Source organism: Myxine glutinosa, chromosome 4, assembly GCF_964187855.1.
Source record: "Myxine glutinosa chromosome 4, kmMyxGlut1.1, whole genome shotgun sequence".
In the NCBI taxonomy this organism is placed as follows: Eukaryota; Metazoa; Chordata; class Myxini; order Myxiniformes; family Myxinidae; genus Myxine; species Myxine glutinosa.
This window is the reverse complement of record NC_136264.1, coordinates 118,501,733-118,521,209: the sequence shown is the minus strand read 5'-3', so window position 1 is coordinate 118,521,209 and position 19,477 is coordinate 118,501,733. Positions and strand designations below refer to the sequence as shown.

General features: G+C 48.2%; 1 protein-coding gene across 2 annotated transcripts in view; it reads right to left on the bottom strand.

Moving 5' to 3' along the window:
* Positions 1 to 19,477, bottom strand: part of LOC137425127 (calcium/calmodulin-dependent protein kinase type 1D) — a 178,487-nt gene that overhangs the window by 69,149 nt on the left and 89,861 nt on the right. Inside the window, exon 3 of one of the 2 annotated variants that reach the window (XM_068113246.2) lies at positions 11,628 to 11,702. In XM_068113246.2, coding sequence (XP_067969347.1) covers positions 11,628 to 11,702 — 75 coding nt within the window. Of the gene's footprint in view, positions 1 to 11,627; positions 11,800 to 19,477 lie in introns of both variants that reach the window. The other variant, XM_068113247.2, reaches the window with a different exon arrangement.

Genomic DNA, 19,477 nt, shown 5'->3' with positions numbered 1-19,477 from the left:
GTATATCTATGTATAACTATAAGAGAGAGAAAGAGACGTGTGTATGTGTGTCACCATTTTTCTCAGAGATGGCTGAACGGATCTTTGTCAAACTTTCAGAGGTTCATCAGTAATTGTCACGGAGTGTTTAGGCAAAAGAAAATAAAAACAATTGAAAATGAAAGGTCGGATTTTTTTTTCAATTGCTCTATAGTACCTCTATAGTTCCTTTGTAGCTATGTGAAAGGTAATATTAAATGAGCCTCCACAAAATATATCCTCAGATAGAAAAAAATACAAATTCATTTTTATTTCTTCAAAATACCAACAGGATTAGAAGAGCAAAGGGAAAAGCCAGGTATCCCAGCCAATATATACTGCATATGTATATATATATATATGTCACATGCTTATGCACCTTCAATGCCAGGTGGGGAATGCTAGGGCCTTACTGGTTTGAGAATGACAACAGCAGATGGTAACGATCAACGGTGAGTGTTACCGGGCCGTGCTCCAGAAATTCCATAATGATTTAGCCCAAAAGGTCACCACAAACCAGCTCGGCATGACCTGGTTTATGTAGGATGATGCACCCCTGCATACAGCTGGTGACACCATCACTTTCCTGCAGCACCTCTTCAGAAACCGCCTCGTTGCCCTGGGTACCGCTCATGACTGGGCAACCGATAGAACAGACTTGAACCCTCTGGGCTACTAGTTCTGGGGTGCTGCCAAGGGCTCTGTCTACATCAACAGCCCTGTCGCACTGGATAATCTGAAGCACGAGGTGTCAAACTACCTCCAGGCAGTGCCCCATGAGACCTATAGGAAAGTTGGACAGAACCTTGGAGTCAGGATCAATGCCTGTCTGAACCGCGGAAGGGCATAGCATCGAGAACGTCAATGACAAGGATTTTGCGTAAATACCAATTTCAGACCTTGGGCTCTCACTAACTCTAGCAGTGACTTACTGCAATAGCAATCAGTGATAGAAAATACCTCGTGATAAGCTTTCAAGAAATGTATGGTTCAGGTTCCTGAGGTTTCTGTTTCTTTGTAAATAAACGTTTAAAGTTGTATCACTCTTTTTGAGACCTCCTGTATTTGGTTTAGGATTGGGGCAGTTGGGTTTATGCATTTTTTTTTTTAAAGAAAAAGGTACAGTGCATTCAGAAAGTATTCAGACCCCTTAACTTTTTTCACATTTTGTTATGTTGCAGCCTTATGCTGAAATCGTTTAAATTCATTTCTTCCCTCATCAATCTACAAACCAAACAGTTCAATCTTGGTTTCATCAGACCACAGAATCTTGTTTCTCATAGTCTGAGAGTCCTTTAGGTGCTTTTTTGCAAACTCCAAGCAGGCTTTCATGTGTCTTTCACTGAGGAGAGGCTTCCGTCTGGCCACTCTGCCATAAAGCCCAGATCGGTGGAGTGTTGCAGTGATGGTTGTCCTTCTGGAAGTTTCTCCCATCCCCACACAGGATCTCTGGAGCTCAGCCAGAGTGACCATCGGGTTCTTGGTCACTTCTCTTACCAATGCCCTTCTCCCCCGATTGCTCAGTTTGGCAGGGCGGCCAGCTCTAGGAAGAGTCCTGGTTGTTCCAAACTTCTTCCATTTAAGAATTATGGAGGCCACTGTGCTCTTGGGAACCTTCAATGCAGCAGAAAGTTTTTTGTAGGCTTCCCCAGATTTGTGCCTCGACACAATCCTGTCTTGAGCTCTGCAGGCAGTTCCTTCGACCTCGTGGCTTGATTTTTGCTCTGATATGCATTGTCAGCTGTGAGACCTTATATAGACAGGTGTGTGCCTTTCCAAATCATGTCCAATCAATTGAATTTACCACAGGTGGACTCCAATGAAGGTGTAGAAACATCTCAAAGATGATCAAGAGAAATGGGAGGCACCTGACCTAAATTTCAAGTGTTATAGTAAAGGGTCTGAATACTTATGTAAATGTGATATTTCAGTTTTTCTTTTTCATAAATTTGCAAAACTTTCTAAAATCCTGTTTTCTCTTTGTCATTATGGGGTATTGAGTGTAGATTGATGTGGGAAAAAATGAATTTAAACGATTTCAGCAAAAGGCTGCAACATAACACAATGTGAAAAAAGTGAAGGGGTCTGAATACTTTCTGAATGCACTGTATATAAAAGAAAGTTTTTGTTTGTTTGTTTGTTTGTCTGCACGCACTAATCTCCTGAATGGTGAAAGATAGGAGAAAACCTCTGAAACAAAAAATGTCGGGACGGGCCCCGTGAAGGTTATAGGCTTGGTGGCGAGGCCGGTCGAGGCCGCCTTGGCCAGGCTGTGCCCATTTCGTAATTAAAAGCTGAGCTGAATTATAGTAGTCAATCTTCTACGGCCACGAGTAAAAGCTGAATTATAGTAGTAAATTAATTCAAAAAGAACTAAAAATGTCGGGACGGGCCCCGTGAAGGTTATAGGCTTGGTGGCGAGGCCGGTCGAGGCCGCCTCGGCCGGGCTGGGCCCATTTCGCAATTAAAAGCTGAGCTGAATTATAGTAGTTAATCTTCTACGGCCGCGAGTAAAAGCTGAATTAAAGTAGTAAATTCATTCAAAAAGAACCCGGGCAACGCCGGGTGCTTTCGGATAGTACCTAATAAGTGGAGCCTCTGCAAATGTTTGATGACTTGTAATACCGTCTAACACCAAAGATGGCGCTATTTCCACCCGAAGAATGATGAAAGGAAAAACGGTCACACTCAATTGGTCAGTGCTGCAACCAATCGATGAGCGATAGCCACACAAACTATTTAATAAAGTAAGACGATATACATATGTATTATATATTGCCGGACCCTGACATTCACGGTCCCAACATTTGCGGTCCGAAAAAATAGGTGGACTCCATGTATTCACGGTTCATAACATGTGTCCTGCTTCCACATTTGCGACCCTGTGCCCCGCATATGTACAGTTTTTCACGGGCGCAAAAAATACTTTTGTTCAGGAACTGCGAGTGATTATTTAATTATGTATCTATTGGTTAGTCTTAAGTCTTGTGATTCTTTTAGTATGATTCTACATGCTCCCCTGTCTCTGAGCAACCATTGAAAATGATTTAAAATACCGTGATGCTATTTAAAATATCTTTAGTCCATGCAATGTACTGCTTTATTCGTAAGGCCAATCAACATGGCTGGTTCATGGTAAGTAAAAATGAACTCTTATTTTGGGTCCAAAATTAAATTAAATTCGAACACAAGGACTGTGATGTCAGTACGTTTAACATTATGTAATTTAAACTCAACATATATCTTCGTAAGATAATACAGAATACCGTATCATCCTTTGAGCTTAAACTTCGAGCTGTTGAAATGGCAAATATTTCTGGGATCAAGATGTGCATTGGGAATCACGCAAGATCGAAGCAAAACAAATGGTTCATTTTCGACAAAGTAACACGAGACTCGTGGCAAAAGAGTGAGCTAACCTTTTGGAAAACTTTACAGTGTTTTTATTTGTAAGATTTTTTTGGAATGAAAATGTAATGACGTGAATTCGTGTTTGTAAAATTTTTACATTTTCCCATAGGAATCACGAAGCGCTGGGAACCGATCCCCCCTTTTTCTCATTGAAACGTTGCCCCAACATTTGCAGATTCGACATTTGCGGCATTTTTCAGGAACGTATACCCCACGAATGTTGGGGTCCGACTGCATTTTTCCAGTATAATATTAGTGTTTGGCGATAATCGCAATGGAACGATAATCTTGCCTTCCAGTTGCTATTGCGATAACAATAATGGAAATTAATTTTCGCGATAACTGCTGCACATATGCAGTAAGTAAATCGCACCTTGAACCCGTTATATTGGTGGTATATTGGCTGCGGTTAGCATTAGTGTCTCACAAAATATAACCGTATTAAATGCAGCGTTATAAAATAAAGCAGGTGATGCAATATGTAATGTCTCTTCTCCAATATGCAATTTAAATGGTATATCATTAAGCAATAAACATCAAAACAAACAACCAACTACTCAAGGTGATAAAAGTGCTTTCGGTGTCAAATTCGGCCATCCGTTTGAGTTCGCTTTGTCTGAGGTTAATCACACAAGGCAATATCATGTCAAAGATCCAGAAGATGAGTGATCCTCCAGAAGATGAGCGATATTGCTTCAACCGTGCACAGTTTTGGCAATATGGACAAGGACAAGCTGGTCATCTAGTTCTTCTTCTCTCCTCTTATCGTTCTCATTGGACAGAATGGAGTGGGCAAGACGGTGTCATGCGTTGCATTTATTTATTTAGCTCTGACAACTTGTATAAAATATTTATCTTGACAATGTCTGAAGATAGTCATATATGACTTTCTTCACAAATGTCCCAATTGGCAAGGAGCTTGCTTGGTGTGTTCCATTAGCAAGCAGCTTGCTTGGTGTGTTCCGTTATCAAGCAGCTTGCTTGGTGTTTTCTGTTAGCAAGCAGCTTGGTTGGTGTGCTCCGTTAGCAAGCAGCTTGCTTGGTGTGTTCTGTTAGCAAGCAGCTTGCTTGGTGTGTTCTGTTAGCAAGCAGCTTGCTTGGTGTGTTCCGTTAGCAAGCAGCTTGCTTGGTGTGTTCTGTTAGCAAGCAGCTTGCTTGGTGTGTTCCGTTAGCAAGCAGCTTGCTTGGCTTGTTCTGTTAGCAAGAAGCTTGCTTGGTGTGTTCCATTAGCAAGACCCTTGCTTGGTGTGTTCCGTTAGCAAGCAGCTTGCCTGGTATGTTCCGTTAGCAAGCAGCTTGCTTGGTGTGTTCCAATAGCAAGCAGCTTGCTATCACTTGCTAAGCCAGACATTCCGTATCAACCGCTTTGTAAGCTGCTCGTCTAGATGCTATGCAACAGAGCAAGTGAATTTGTCCAGGCAAAATGAGGTTTAACTTTAAACTTATTATGAAAATAACAGAAAAAAGCAACAAAGTTATGAAATAAAGGGTAGGAAGGAACACACACACAATTCAGTGGCTATTCTCTGGCTATTCAGTATGTTCTTACTGAGATTGTTATTGTATGCTACATGGTATCTCACAGCACTAATTACATTATATTGTCATGATATCGCCATAGTCGTGATAATCAGGGCCATTATCATTATATTGTGGCAGACACAAAAGCCCACTGGCGTGGTGACATCATTCCACGCACCAAGTGGGCGGTGGCCACGCCCGAGGGGTAGGCGTGGCCTCATGATATACACCGGGCGACCAGCCCGGAGCATTTCAGTGTTACAGTGTAGTCTTACAATAAAGACGTTTATATGTTACCGCTTGTCCGCTTCCTCCTTGCTCACAAGCAGCGCGCGTAACGCCGCGCTTTACTGGTGACCCTCGACGTTGGATCTGCCGTAGCGATCCTTCTGAACACGACGGCATTGCAATGGCCAACGACAAGGCAATGGCGATTAAACTTCCCGAATTTTGGGAGGCCCAGGCCGAAGTCTGGTTCGTTCAAGCCGAAGCCCAATTTCAGCTTCGGCGCCTCACCAACGACGACCTGCGCTACTGCCATGTCGTCGCCTCCCTCGGGCCCGGCACGGCCGCTCGAGTTGTGTCCATCCTTCGCCACCCACCGGACGGCCACAAGTACGAGGCACTCAAGCGGCTACTCCTAGCCACGTTCGGCCTCACGGACGACGCACGGGCCGACCGCCTCCTGGATCTCCCCGAGCTCGGTGAGACGCGCCCGTCGGTCCGAATGGACCATATGCTGTCACTGTTGGGCGACGAAGCCCCGGTTCGCTATTCCGGGCGCTTTTCCAGCGCCAACTTCCAGCGCAGGTTCGCCTCGCGTTGGCCGGGACCGAGCTAACGGAACCCCGAGCATTGGCCGCCAAGGCGGACAGGTACTTCGCCGCTTCGGACACGCGGGCGAGCATCGGCGTGGCCGTCACGGCCCTCGACGCTGATGTTCAGCAGCATGTTCCACAGCATCAGCTTCTACAGCGCGCTGATGTTCAGCAGCATGTTCCACAGCATCAGCTTCTACAGCGCGCTGATGTTCAGCAGCATGTTCCACAGCATCAGCTTCTACAGCGCGCTGATGTTCAGCAGCATGCTGATACGCACCTCGTGAACGCCGCCACGCCCCGCCCACCGCCGCGGCGAAAACCGCCACCGCGGGGAAACCCGCCAACTCCACCGGCCTGGCGGAGCCAGCCGCGCTCCTCCAGCTCCACCACCTGGTGCTGGTTCCACGCCAAGTTCGGCCACGAAGCTCGGCGGTGTCATCCGCTGTGCTCCTTCAACGGGTCGGGAAATGCCCGGGCCGGCGCTCAATAGTGGCGATGAGCGCCGGCCGTTCGAGCAGCCTGCTGTTCATAACGGACACCTTCTCCGGGCGCCGTTACCTGTGCGACACGGGAGCGCAGGTGAGTGTCATTCCCGCCAGCACGTCAGACAAGCACGCCGCGGGTGGGGGCCCCGCGCTGCTAGCCGCGAACGGGACGCCCATCCGTACGTACGGAAAACGCTGCCTCTCTCTGCGGTTTGGAGGGCAGGTTTTCCGATGGACGTTCGTCACCGCCGACGTGCCCATGGCACTGCTTGGCGCGGACTTCCTGTGCGCTAATGGGCTCCTGGTCGACGTCAAGCGCAGACGGCTTGTCCAGGCCGAGACGTTCAGCTCGCTCGCTTGTGCGTTGCCCAGCTCAACGAGCGGCTTGCCAAGCGGCTTGCCGAACGATTCGGTTCCGGCCACGTTGGTCTGTACGCTTCCGGCAGCGGACGCATTCACCCGCCTCCTCGCCGGCTTCCCGGCCCTCACGCGGCCCACCTTCTCGGCGGGGGCCGTCAAGCACGGGGTGGCCCATCACATCCCCACCGTCGGGCCACCGGTCTACGCCCGGGCACGCCGCCTCGAGCCGACGAAGCTGGCGGTGGCAAAAGCGGAGTTCGCTACCCTGGAGCGACTCGGCATCGTTCGGCGCTCAGAGAGCGCTTGGGCGTCGCCGCTGCACATCGTGCCGAAGCCCGGCGGGGGATGGCGACCGTGCGGGGACTATCGCCGTCTCAATGACGCCACGACTCCCGACCGCTACCCCGTCCCCCACATTCAGGACTTTTCCGCCCGTTTGGCGGGCAGGTCCTTCTTCTCGAAGGTGGACCTCATACGCGGCTACCATCAGGTCCCCGTCAGGCCGGAGGACGTCCCGAAGACGGCGGTCATCACGCCATTCGGACTCTTTGAGTTCCTGCGCATGCCCTTCGGTCTGAAGAATGCGGCTCAGGCGTTCCAGCGACTGATGGACAGCGTCCTGCGCGACTTGGATTTTGTCTACGTCTACCTGGACGATATCCTCGTCGCCAGCGCGTCCCGCGAAGAGCACCTACACCACCTCCGCACGCTCTTCGAACGCCTGGGCCAGCATGGCCTGATTGTGAACCCCGCAAAGTGCCGGTTCGGCGCCGCCACAATCGATTTTCTGGGGCACCGTGTCACCAGGCATGGAGCCGTCCCCCTGCCGGCCAAGGTGGAGGTGGTGAAGGGGTTTCCGCACCCCCGCACGATCAGAGGGCTGCAGGAGTTCCTGGGCATGGTGAACTTTTACCATCGGTTCCTGCCCCGTATCGCCCAGCTCCTGCGCCCCCTGCACGAAGCTCTCCGAGGTAAGCCGGGCAAAGGCGACGTTACCTGGACCGAGCAGATGGACACGGCATTCACGGGCGCGAAGCTCGCCTTGGCTAACGCCACCATGCTCGTGCACCCGGCGCCCGATGCACCGATCGCCCTCACCACCGATGCCTCGGACTACGCGGTGGGCGCGGTGCACGAGCAATGGGTGCGTGGAGCTTGGCAACCGCTGGCGTTCTTTAGCCGGCAGCTTCGCCCGCCCGAACACCGTTACAGTACCTTCGACCGCGAGTTGCTCGGACTTCACTTGGTGGTCAGGCACTTCCGCCATCTGCTCGAGGGCCGGGCGTTCACTGCCTTCGTCGACCACAAGCCGCTGATCTTCGCGATGGGCAAGGTCACCGAGCCGTGGTCGGCCCGGCAGCAGCGTCACCTCTCGGCCGTGTCCGAGTACACGACGGACATCCAGCACGTCGCGGGGAAGGACAACCCGGTGGCGGATTGCCTTTCCCGGGCCGTCGCCCACGCAGTCCACCTCGGCATCGACTATGCCCGGATGGCAGCGGACCAGGCCGCTGACCCCGACGTCCAGGCCTTGCGGACCGCCGTCACGGGCCTCCGCATCACCGAGGTGCCGTTCGACGGCGCGGGCGTGGCCCTCTTGTGCGACGTCTCCCTCGGGCGTCCTCGCCCCATCGTGCCCGCGGGCTGGCAGCGCCAGGTGTTTGACGCCAACCACGGCCTGTCCCACCCGGGCGCGAGGGCCTCCCAAAGGCTGATCGCCGACAAGTTCGTCTGGCATGGCCTCCGGAAGGCCGTCCGCGGCTGGGCCAGGACGTGCCTCGCGTGCCAGCGCGCCAAGGTGCACCGGCACACCCAGGCCCCGTTGGCCCCGTTCACGGTGCCGGAACGCCGGTTTGACCACGTCCACGTGGACCTGGTGGGACCTCTGCCCCCCTCGCGGGGTTTCACCTACGTCCTCACCATGGTGGACCGCACCACCCGGTGGCCGGAGGCTGTGCCCTTGGCGTCGACAACGGCGGCCGATGTCGCGCAGGCTTTCATCGCCACCTGGGTCGCCCGGTTCGGCGCCCCCTCAGACATCTCATCAAACCGCGGCCCCCAGTTCACCTCGGAGCTCTGGGGGGCGGTTGCGCAGGGGCTCGGGGTCCGGCTGCACCGAACCACGGCCTACCACCCCCAGGCTAATGGCCTGTGTGAGCGATTTCACCGCTCATTGAAGGCCGTGCTCCGGGCCACCCTCCGCGACGGCGGCTGGGTCGACAGGCTCCCCTGGGTCCTGCTGGGCCTCCGGACGGCGCCCAAGGAGGACCTGCGCGCATCCGCGGCGGAGTTGGTCTTCGGGCAACCGCTGCGGGTGCCGGGCGAGTTCCTCCCCGACTCCACAGCACCATGGTCCGCGGCACAGCAGCGCTCCGCTCTGCAAGAGACCGCCCAGAGGTTCGCCCCGATGCCAACGGCATGCCACGGGCACCCACCGACGCACGTCGCCCCGGGGCTTCGCACGGCGGAGTACGTCTTCGTCCGCCACGATGCCCATCGGACACCACTGCGGCCCCCGTACGACGGGCCTTTCCGCGTGCTGGAGACCGGGGCGAAGCACTTCACCCTGGACATCGGCGGTACTCCTGACCGCGTTTCGGTAGACCGCCTCAAGCCGGCCCACCTCGATGTGGACCATCCACCGCCAGTGGCCCGACCCCCACGTCGGGGCCGCCCTCCTGCGGGCGGACCCCCGGCACCGCCCAGCCCCGCCGCCACGCCGCCCCCCGGTCCTGCACCCATCCCAGGGGCAGCCAGGGGCATCCCACCTGGCATCCCTGCACCCCGGACGCCGCCGATCGCCAGGGGGCGCTTCGGCCGGGTCATTCGTCTGCCCCGCAAACTGGCCCTCCAGGTGCGCGGGAATTCTGGGGGGGCGCGTGTGGCGGACACAAAAGCCCACTGGCGTGGTGACATCATTCCACGCACCAAGTGGGCGGTGGCCACGCCCGAGGGGTAGGCGTGGCCTCATGATATACACCGGGCGACCAGCCCGGAGCATTTCAGTGTTACAGTGTAGTCTTACAATAAAGACGTTTATATGTTACCGCTTGTCCGCTTCCTCCTTGCTCACAAGCAGCGCGCGTAACGCCGCGCTTTAATATAGGTTTTCCTTTATCGCACATGCCTAATATATATATATATATGTATGTATGTATGTATGTATGTATGTATGTATATATGAATATGATGAAGAAGAAGAAAAAAATTGGTATTAAATGTGGTAAACAATCAACTTCAAATACAACTAGAAAGGCACTCGGTAGAGCGCATAGTCTCACCTAGCATGCTCATTCTGAACAAAAATACCATCGTTAGCGGAACACGCTACTATTATAGCCCACTGTTATTATGTCCCATATACCCGTATCATCCAATCCTCAGCCACTCACCCTATTATATCACATACATTGCCACTATCCATAGCTTGATTATTAGGATATTTAACAACCACATTTTTGCACATGAAGGCTAAATTGTATGAAGGTGAATTGGAAAAAAACATTCATACTGCATTCCACATTACTAGTCAATCATATGTATGAAGTTTCACATCGATCTTTTCAGTGGTTCTGGAGCGGAAGATTTTAAAATGTTTTTATTTTTAATCCAATATGGCCACCTGACCATGTAACCGATGATGTCATAAATTTAATTCTTCACTCACTTCACTTCATTCTTCTTCACTTTGGTGCTTGTGTTTTTTTGTTTTATTCACAGGGCAGGTGTACACGTCTAGTGCAGTAGTGGGGTGCGATATGGTTTACCACTTGTTGCTTTTATCTACCGTTGCCAGATAACTCTGCAAGCGAAAAGAAGACTGAGTGTGTAAGCCCTTCCTTCCGGTACATAGCCTCTACCCTTGCCAAGACTTTCAGACTACCTGCTAGTGGTGCACCATGGTAACAGTGCTCTTGAGGGCACTGGCTAAATGTCTGGAGGACCTCGGAGTAGGTTGGTACCCAAGAGGTGTTGTGTGCATGGCTCTCCATTGTGAGGCCTTGTTTTGACACTCACCAATCCAACCAGGGTAGGTGGAGCTCTTTAGCTTTGGTAGGCAGTCCACCTAGGAGAAGTAAACTCTGATTGCAAATCCCCCCTCCTGCCTTGCAGGGTTGTCTCTTTAGACAAAGGCTAGGTCCACAGCTGATTCTGTGGTGGTGTCAGGAAGGGCATTCGGCCACAAAAACATGCCTCAAATATGCCTTTTGGCGAACCGTGGCTTACACATGTAAGCATGGAAACGGCCATAAAACGATGATGCTGCTGCTGATGATGATGATGAAGATGATGACTCACATCAGGTCATAGATCAGATATATAAAGCTTCAGATTTTGTGGATAAGGATTTTGATTCAACAAATTATAGTTGGAATACCACTTCACTGATGATGTCATAGTTATGACCCTATATACCCCATGCGGAGTTGATGACATATGCCAAGTTTCAATTTTTTTCATTGGGCAGTTTCAGAGATGTCCAATTTATTTTTTTTCCTTTATTCCAATATGGCTGCCATAACATGTGACCTATGACATCAGTTATCAACAAAATATTCTCCATTGGTAGTCCCTCCTATGTTTAAAGTTTTGCATCGATGGTAAAAGCGGTTGCAGAGAAAAATATTGAAGCAAAAATTTACAGACAAACACATAAACAGACACATAGGTAGACAGACAGACAAGGTCATTATAATAGTCTCACAACCCCTTCGGGCGAGACTAATAAAGCCGAATTTGAGCAAATGAAATATTACAATGAAATCAAGAAAAATCAGTGCAATTATATTACAGTGAACAATAAAAATCATTACATGTTGTAGAAATTAAAATTGGAAGGATGGAAAGTAAAAAGAAAGAAGGATATTAGATTGAAGGAGAATCCAAGGAGGAATAGGAAGAAGAAAAAAAAAAAGATGCGGATATAGAAAGAGACCATTTTGGGATCACTTCCTGCCCAAGTCCATAAAGTAGAGTTGGATCAGATAAGAGATATGAAAAAGGGACTCACAGTTGCATGACCAAGTACAAGTGTGTTGGGCTTTCATAGATATCCTCCAGCGACACAATGTTCTCATGCTTGAGCCTGCACGAATGACAGCAGGACATGTCTCACTCAGAAAAACTGTGCCCGATCCTCCAGCTCCAGAAGCCCTGGTAAGTATACAGGTACAGTGCCACCACTGACACAGAGAGATTATGTTCCAATTATTTTTAAAATCACAACACTCATTTATTAATGTGCGTGGTATGATGAAAACGTTTGATGAATGTTTGAATAAAATCATTTTATTAAACATTAAACACTTACAATATGAATCCCCTTCGAAGCACTCCCCTCCTGTACATACAAACTTGTTCTAACAATTCTTGCCAATGTCGGAAACATTTCTGGAAGTCCTCTTTGTTAATCACCTATAGCAGGTCTGTTGTGGTGCATTTTGACGTCTTTGATCATGTCAAATCACTTCCCTTTGATTGTTTGTTTCAATTTACGGAACAGCCAGAAGTCGCACGGTGCCAGGTCGGGTGAATAATGTGGACGAGGGACGACAAGAGTTTTTTGCCGCCAAAAATTGTTGGATAGGCACCTTTGGGAAGGAATTTTGTGTGAACCATTCCTTCCGTGTTGAAGAACGCAATCAGCATGACCTTCATTTGGGATTTTGACCGACGCGCCATTTTTGGTCTCAGTGACGTGGGTGTCTTCCACTGGGAGCTCTGTGCCTTCGTTTCCGGGTCATACCCGTAAATCCATGACTCATCCATCACTCGTTATCACTTGGGGTAAGAATGTTGGATCCAAAATGCATCAATCAAACAAGATGGATGAAATGAAGACACCGTTCTCCTTTTGGTTACCTGTGAGGATAATGCCTCCAAAGCCAGTCGCCGATTGGGCATCCTCCGTCGTGTGAAGTCCTTCCTCGGCACACCTGAGCTCCTCGCCACATACAAGGCTTTCATCCGCAGCTCAATGGAATACTGCTCTCCCCTCTGGGCCGGTGCTCCTGCCTCACACCTTGCTCGGCTTCACGCTGTATAAACCAAAGCTTTCAGAATCATTGGAATCTCCTGCGATGAAGCTAACTCCGAGGGCCTTTCACTCACTCACCGCAGGCAGGTTGGTGGTCTTTCTGTCTTCTACCGACTCCTCTCCGGCCTTGCTCCCCCAGCTCTCTCTGTGCTCTGTCCCCCAAATATTCCTACAGGTCGCAAAAGATCTGCCAGCAACCCTCTTATGCTTAAACTGCCAAAATCAAGACTCTCTGCTCACCTTCACTCTTTCATTCCCCTTTTCTCCCGCCTCTACAACAAACTCCCCCACTCTCTTCGATCCCACTCCTCCCTCCAGGTCTTTAAAACGGCTGTTCACCAGCATCTCTTATCTTCCCCCATCCAAAACCTTGATCTTTTCTACCCCCGCTAATTCACCCCAGATCCACTTTTTTGAAATTCCAACTTCTTTCCTGGAAGTCCTTGCAGTGTCCATATGTTTTATACCTCTCCCACCTCCCCCCAAGCCCTCTCCCTCCCACAGTTCTCTCGATGTCCCTGCTCTCAAATGTTGTGTTTGTGTCCTTCCACCTCTCCCCCCATCATGTCTACCACTCCCCTTATTTTGTGTTTTATGTGTCGGTTTGACTTTTTGTGTGATTAATGTTAGCTGTTCACGAGCCTCGATCTTGTATACATAATAAAAAATAAAAAAAAGGGGACTGAACTTCGCACTGACCCATCTCATGTCCAAGTCGTCTGCCAGTATGGCCTGAACAGAACCAAACAAATCTTTTCCCTGATTTCTTGAATTGTTAAACGTTTGTTTGCTTGGACAAGAGTGCCGACTTGAGCAATGTTTTCATTGGTTCATGCTGTTGACCACTTCTTTTGTCATCTTCCAGCGACTTGTTTTCTTCCCTAAACCTCTGAAAGCACCTCATAACAGTCTTCTTTGTCACAGCTTTATCTGCGTAGACCATTTCTAGCATTTTGTTGCACATTGCTCAAAGTTTGACATTTTCTACAAAAGCGCCACACATCACAAACAAGTGCTCACACAAAGCAATGCCATGTCGCACTGGGGCCTGATACAAGTGGTATTTGTTGCGTGCTGACAAGTGAAAGGGTTAACGAAATAAGCCCTGCCCACAGACCTCAACATTGTTCACGCATTCATTAGTAGCGGCACCGTCCACCAAACTTTTTGATCACACCTCGTATATGTTAGAAAGGGCTTATTCCTTATTTATGAATAAAAGTTCGGGTAAAAAGGAAAAAAATTCTAATTTATTTCCATAATGAAAATTGCGATCAAATAATTCTTCCATTCACTCGACAGGTTAACACATGTACTGTGATATGGACCCCAAGAGCACGCAGTTTCCTGGGAGAGCCATAAAATTTATAATCAATATCCTTTAAATGTGTAACCAAAATTAAATCATGACAACCATGCTTAACTCGTTTATAATCAAAATCAAAATGCTTTTCCAAGCAATATTAATTGATTTATATATAACTAGGGCATTGCCCGTACTATATCTATATCTAAAATTATATCCCCCCCCCTCTATTTACATGAAATGGTTTGGTCCAAAGCGAACGGCTTGCGAGTACGGTGACAATCCCCCCCCTCTATTTACATGCAATGGTTTGGTCCAAAGCGAACGGCTTCCGGAGTTTGGTAAAGAAATCGCCATCGCGTGCACAAACGCGCAGGAAAGCGAATGAATCGCAAATTCGGTTTTATTAGTTTTAAAACATAGTTTAACGCCAACATAGTTTGCAAACGTGAAATAAATGAATACGCTCTCAAATGTGCCATCCGAGGCAGAGTGTGTCCTCCACGTTCGGCACACGCGATCGTTCGCTGCTCTCTGATTGGTTGAATCGTTTTTTGGACATAGCTCGGTAAGTAATTGTCCGATTAATATGAAACCTTGAAAAGGCACATCCTCGGGTCCCCAGCAATATACCTGGCAAGTTTCAAGTATATCGGACCGGTAGTTGTCGAGAAACAGCGGTCACAGACAAACAAACAAACGTACAGACGTACAGACAGACAGACAGAGATTACTGGAATTATAGATAGATAAACATATATATATGTATATATATATGTATGTATATATATATATATATATATATATATATATATATATATACACACACACACATATATATATATTGTTGTGTCGCCGGTGGTTAAGTTCAGCGGTGACAGATAGCCGAAACAGTTTTAACTCCGAGGCGACCAGTCGAATATATAGCGGATATTTTTGGCGCGCGCGAGATGAAGACATGCGAGGTATTTATCTCACGAAACACACGGGTTTATTCCGAAATTACAAAAACGCAAACACTACAATAAACACAACAATAAGAGTTCAATGAAAATAAATGCAGACGAAATAAAATTTGTGGTGAAATCTAATTCCCTACTGTGAGGATCCTCCATCAGACTCAAAAACGGACAAGGGGAAAGATAAATAAAATAAAGTCCCTTTTTATAGTGCACTTATCGGGTCCCAAATTGGTCCTTCTGCGAAGTTGGCAGCTGGGGATGAGGCTCAGAGTCTGATGTTCCTTCGGCGGGAACCTGTCACAAGATGGCGGCGGCGCCGCGCCCGACGGCGCCACGAGCGTGAGGTGAATAAAGTCAAGAGGTTGTCCATTTAGGCTCCTCCACCGCTTAGGGATGTTTAGCGTGGCCTCCAGTCCACCAAAGAAAGAGCTGCTGTCGACCCTCTCTCTCTCCACTCGCTCTCCTCCAAAGCGCACAAATCCCATGACCCAACCAAGCCAACAATGGCCAGCATCTTGTTCGTCAAGCCAAGAGAGAGACTGACTCTTCTGCTTTACTCCTCAGAACCAATCGTCTCGTCCGCATCCCAGTTCGCCCCGCCCACATCCCACAGTCAAATCATGTCCCTCGGGGCGTGGCCTGTTTACTATGGTCCTTTAGAGGCGGGGCTTAGTCCAATCAGTGATGTTTAGGTTCTGTCGGCGGTTGTGGTGGTTCAAAGGAGGTTTTGCATGGCCGGCCTGGTTGTAAATGTAAAACGTAGAGGGAAAGTGAAAAAGAGAAATCACATACTGGGGAAAACTAACCTTAGTGCCTAACTAGGTATCACCGCTTCAGCCATCCTGTGAAGACACATAAACAATCTTAAGCTACAGTTTCCCTACATAAATAAATCGAGATTTCTCCTACGCATCCACAGTCAGATCCCTGCCTTTCCCTACGATTATACAGTCCTACCTTTACTATTAGTCAGGGCCCTTAGGGATATTTTGGGGCCGTTTGGTTCAAATTCTTCCAAAAGCACCAAATTTGGCCCAGATGTTGCCCATGCCATACTCTTTCGATTTTTGACGGGCGCCAAGACGGGCGCCCCCCCCCCCGGGGGGCCCATATTGGCGAAATACTAAATGGCCGCCACCCGGATTAGAGGAAAATCAGTTAAATAACCAAAAGGGTTGGAATCATGTATGATACCACTTTTCAGGGGTTTTTGAGGTCGAGGAATCCAATTATGATGTTATTTTGATGATTCGAGGTCAAGGTCAACCCGCAAGGTCATCTTAAAGGTCATTTTTGAGTCAAACATGTCGGTTTTTGAGTTTTTTGTCAAGATTTACGCGAGGTTCACCATTTTATGTTTCTGGGTTGGGTAATCGAACTCTGACCTTATTTTTGACAATTAGAGGAAATATTTACATGTCTATTTCCTAATTTTCAGGCATATGCAGTTCATCAGTCTAATTACAAAGGTACGGATTTTGATGTTTTATGAACTGTATGCCATATCCTTGTGTTGAATTTTTGTGCGATCATGATCCGGGTTCATGTATACATGATTGTATACATGTCATAAATATGACGTCATAGGTCATGTGACCTGGCGGCCATATTGGATTTTATGAAAACCTTAAAAATGGATCCCTGCCTTCATTTCTCGATCGATTAATTTTGAACTTTGACCACTTATAGTACGCCATGTGATTGGATGCATATCTGAATTATGACGTCATAGGTCAGGTGACATGGCGGGATGGACCGGTATGGTCCCCGGATCATACCGCCCTTGGTGCCCGTCAAAAATCGAAAGAGTATGGCATGGGCAACATCTGCGCCAAATTTGATGCTTTTGGAAGAATTTGAACCAAAATATCCCGAAGGGCTCTGACGATATGGGATTCTTTCATCTACCCCCACAAACGTAATAATAATTTTCCACAAACGTAATTATTATTATATGAATTATTATTATATAAATTAAATAAAGATATAAATTATATATATATAAATATAAATTATTATATAAATATAAATTATATATAAATTATATAAATATATATATATAAATTATTATATAAATTATATTATTATATAAATTATATTTATTATATAAATAATATAATTATATTATTATATGAATTATTATTATATAAATGTTCCACAAACACCACAAACGTAATTTTCATCTACCCCCACAAACGTAATTATTATTATTATTATTACACCACCACAAACGTAATATATATATATATATATATATATATATATATATATATATATATATATATATATATATATATATATATATATATATATATACAGTATATATATATATATATATACATATATATATACATATATATACATATTGTTGCGAATATGGAATTTGGCCTCCATATCCGCTTGTAAATATTCCCCTATTTTCTCCAATACTCCCCAACTTTCCCCAATCCCCCATTCCCTAGTCCCATTGCATGTAAATAACAATCAGTAGAGCCGACCTGCCCCTTATTCCCCCATTAAATGTCGTGCCCAGGTCCACCGCACCACACGTAGACAACTTTCGGACATCTTCCTAGTTATTCTTATTCTATGTCAGTTAAGGCCTCGTCTCCATTAATTATGACTCTTCGTTGCACCAGAATGTGATTATATGGCATCAGTAGTGAGTTTAGGACCTTTCCCATACCTCCTTCCATCTTCTTCCCCAACAATTACAACAACAACAGAGGAGATGGCGGCGGAGCGGGGGAGGATGCGTCCTCACACCGGCTCGATTAGCGCCATTGACCACGCGCTCCACGGGGTTACCACGGAGGGGCTGGCTGTCAGCTCCTCCTCAAGGGCGGAGCCTGGTAACCCCCCGCACCCAATCAGAAGGGCGGACCGATTCCATCTGGGGCGGCGCTAGCGAGCCGAGGGCGTGTCACTCCCCGCCGGATATACGCGGCCACGTAGCGGACGCGGACGTGACGTCAGATGCGCCCCCAGCTGGAGAAAGAACGTTGCCTGCGATCGCGGAGAGGAAGAGAAAGGCCCGCCTGAGAAAGAACGTCCCCTCCGAGCGCTGTGAAACCTCCCGCATCTCTGGACCGGACCGGGTCGATTCTAACCTTTGAGCACAGGTGCACCTGGAGCCATCGACAACCGCTTTCCTGCCATCAACCCCCGTGTGAGTCAGCCGTTGTCCCGTTTACCTGTCGTCTGTCCGGGGTTAATATAAGAGTGTGTCTAAGTGCTTGTCTTTCTATGTTGTACCTCTCGTCCCTGTAATCTGACCTTCCGCACGAATATAATCTCCTCCGGAGGTCTTGAGAACCGTATCCCTGGTGTCTGTCATTATAATTCAGCCGTGTGTCTTCTTTTTCCTTATTGAGCCAGCGTGGCGCGGCTTCGTCAACGTCGAGTATAATGGGTAATTTGTGCGGACACGACGGCCATTCCGCTCGGCCCACCTTAACATCAAAGTCGTGTCTGTAACAATTGGTTGTCAGGAGTTGGATTCGAACCTGGGACTAAATTTATTTAGCCCAAATTTTGGAACACCAATTGTACTATTAGAGTAACAATTGGTGTCGAGGAGTGAGATTCGGACCCGGGACTAAATTTTTTTTAGGCCCAAACGTTGGGAAGTAAAATCGATCGGAGCGCGTACTGCGCTCGACAAAATCGAACCGGAGCGCGGTCCCGCGGTTACTGCGCTCGACGAAATTATAACAGCAAAATTTGGATTTGTTTTACGAAACTCGAATTTTGAAAGTCGCGCTATGGCGGATCAAGACAGCTGGGGTCCGGTAGGGGAGAGTGAAGCAGGGTCGGTCCAGGACCAAATTGAGACACGTGAGGAGAGCGAAACAGCGAGGGTAGCAAGCACGCAAAATGGCGCCTCGCTGGTCACCGCGCCGGCGACCGTGGCAGCGCCACCGATGGATGTGAACCTTTTTTTTATACGAATGAAGGCCCTTATGGCCCAGAATAGCGAAGAAATGGAAAGCAGAATGATGGGGGTAATGGGGAACCGAATGGATGCTCAGAGTGAGCGATTGGAGGGCCAATTAGGGGTAATGGGAAACCAAATGGGGGTAATGGGAAACGAAATGGGGGTAATGAGGGACGAAGCGAGGGGTACTGGTGAGAAGGTAGACAAAAATTTTGAGGGGTTAGACAATGGGATAAAAGAGGTGAGAAATGGGTTAATGGGGGTAGAAAACAGAATGGCCGCTCAAGAGAATCAAATGGAAGGGATGCAAAAAGGGTTAGAGGGGTTAGAAAACACCATGGAAGGCAAATTGAGGGACATGAGGGACCAAGCGGAAAGGGAAGTTAACCAAATGGGGCAGCAGATAGAGGGGGTCAGAATGGGGGTAGAAACCAAACTGGATGCTCACAGGGAGGAAATGGAGCAGATGAGGGTGGCATCTGGGCAGGAGATGCAAGTGATGGGAGAGGAGATCAGAAGAGGAGTGAGTGAGGGGGTCGGAGGAGTGCGCGAGGAGGTGAGGCACTGTAAGGAGCGCATGGAGAAAGAGGTGAGAAAGGGGACTGTAAAATTGCAAGGT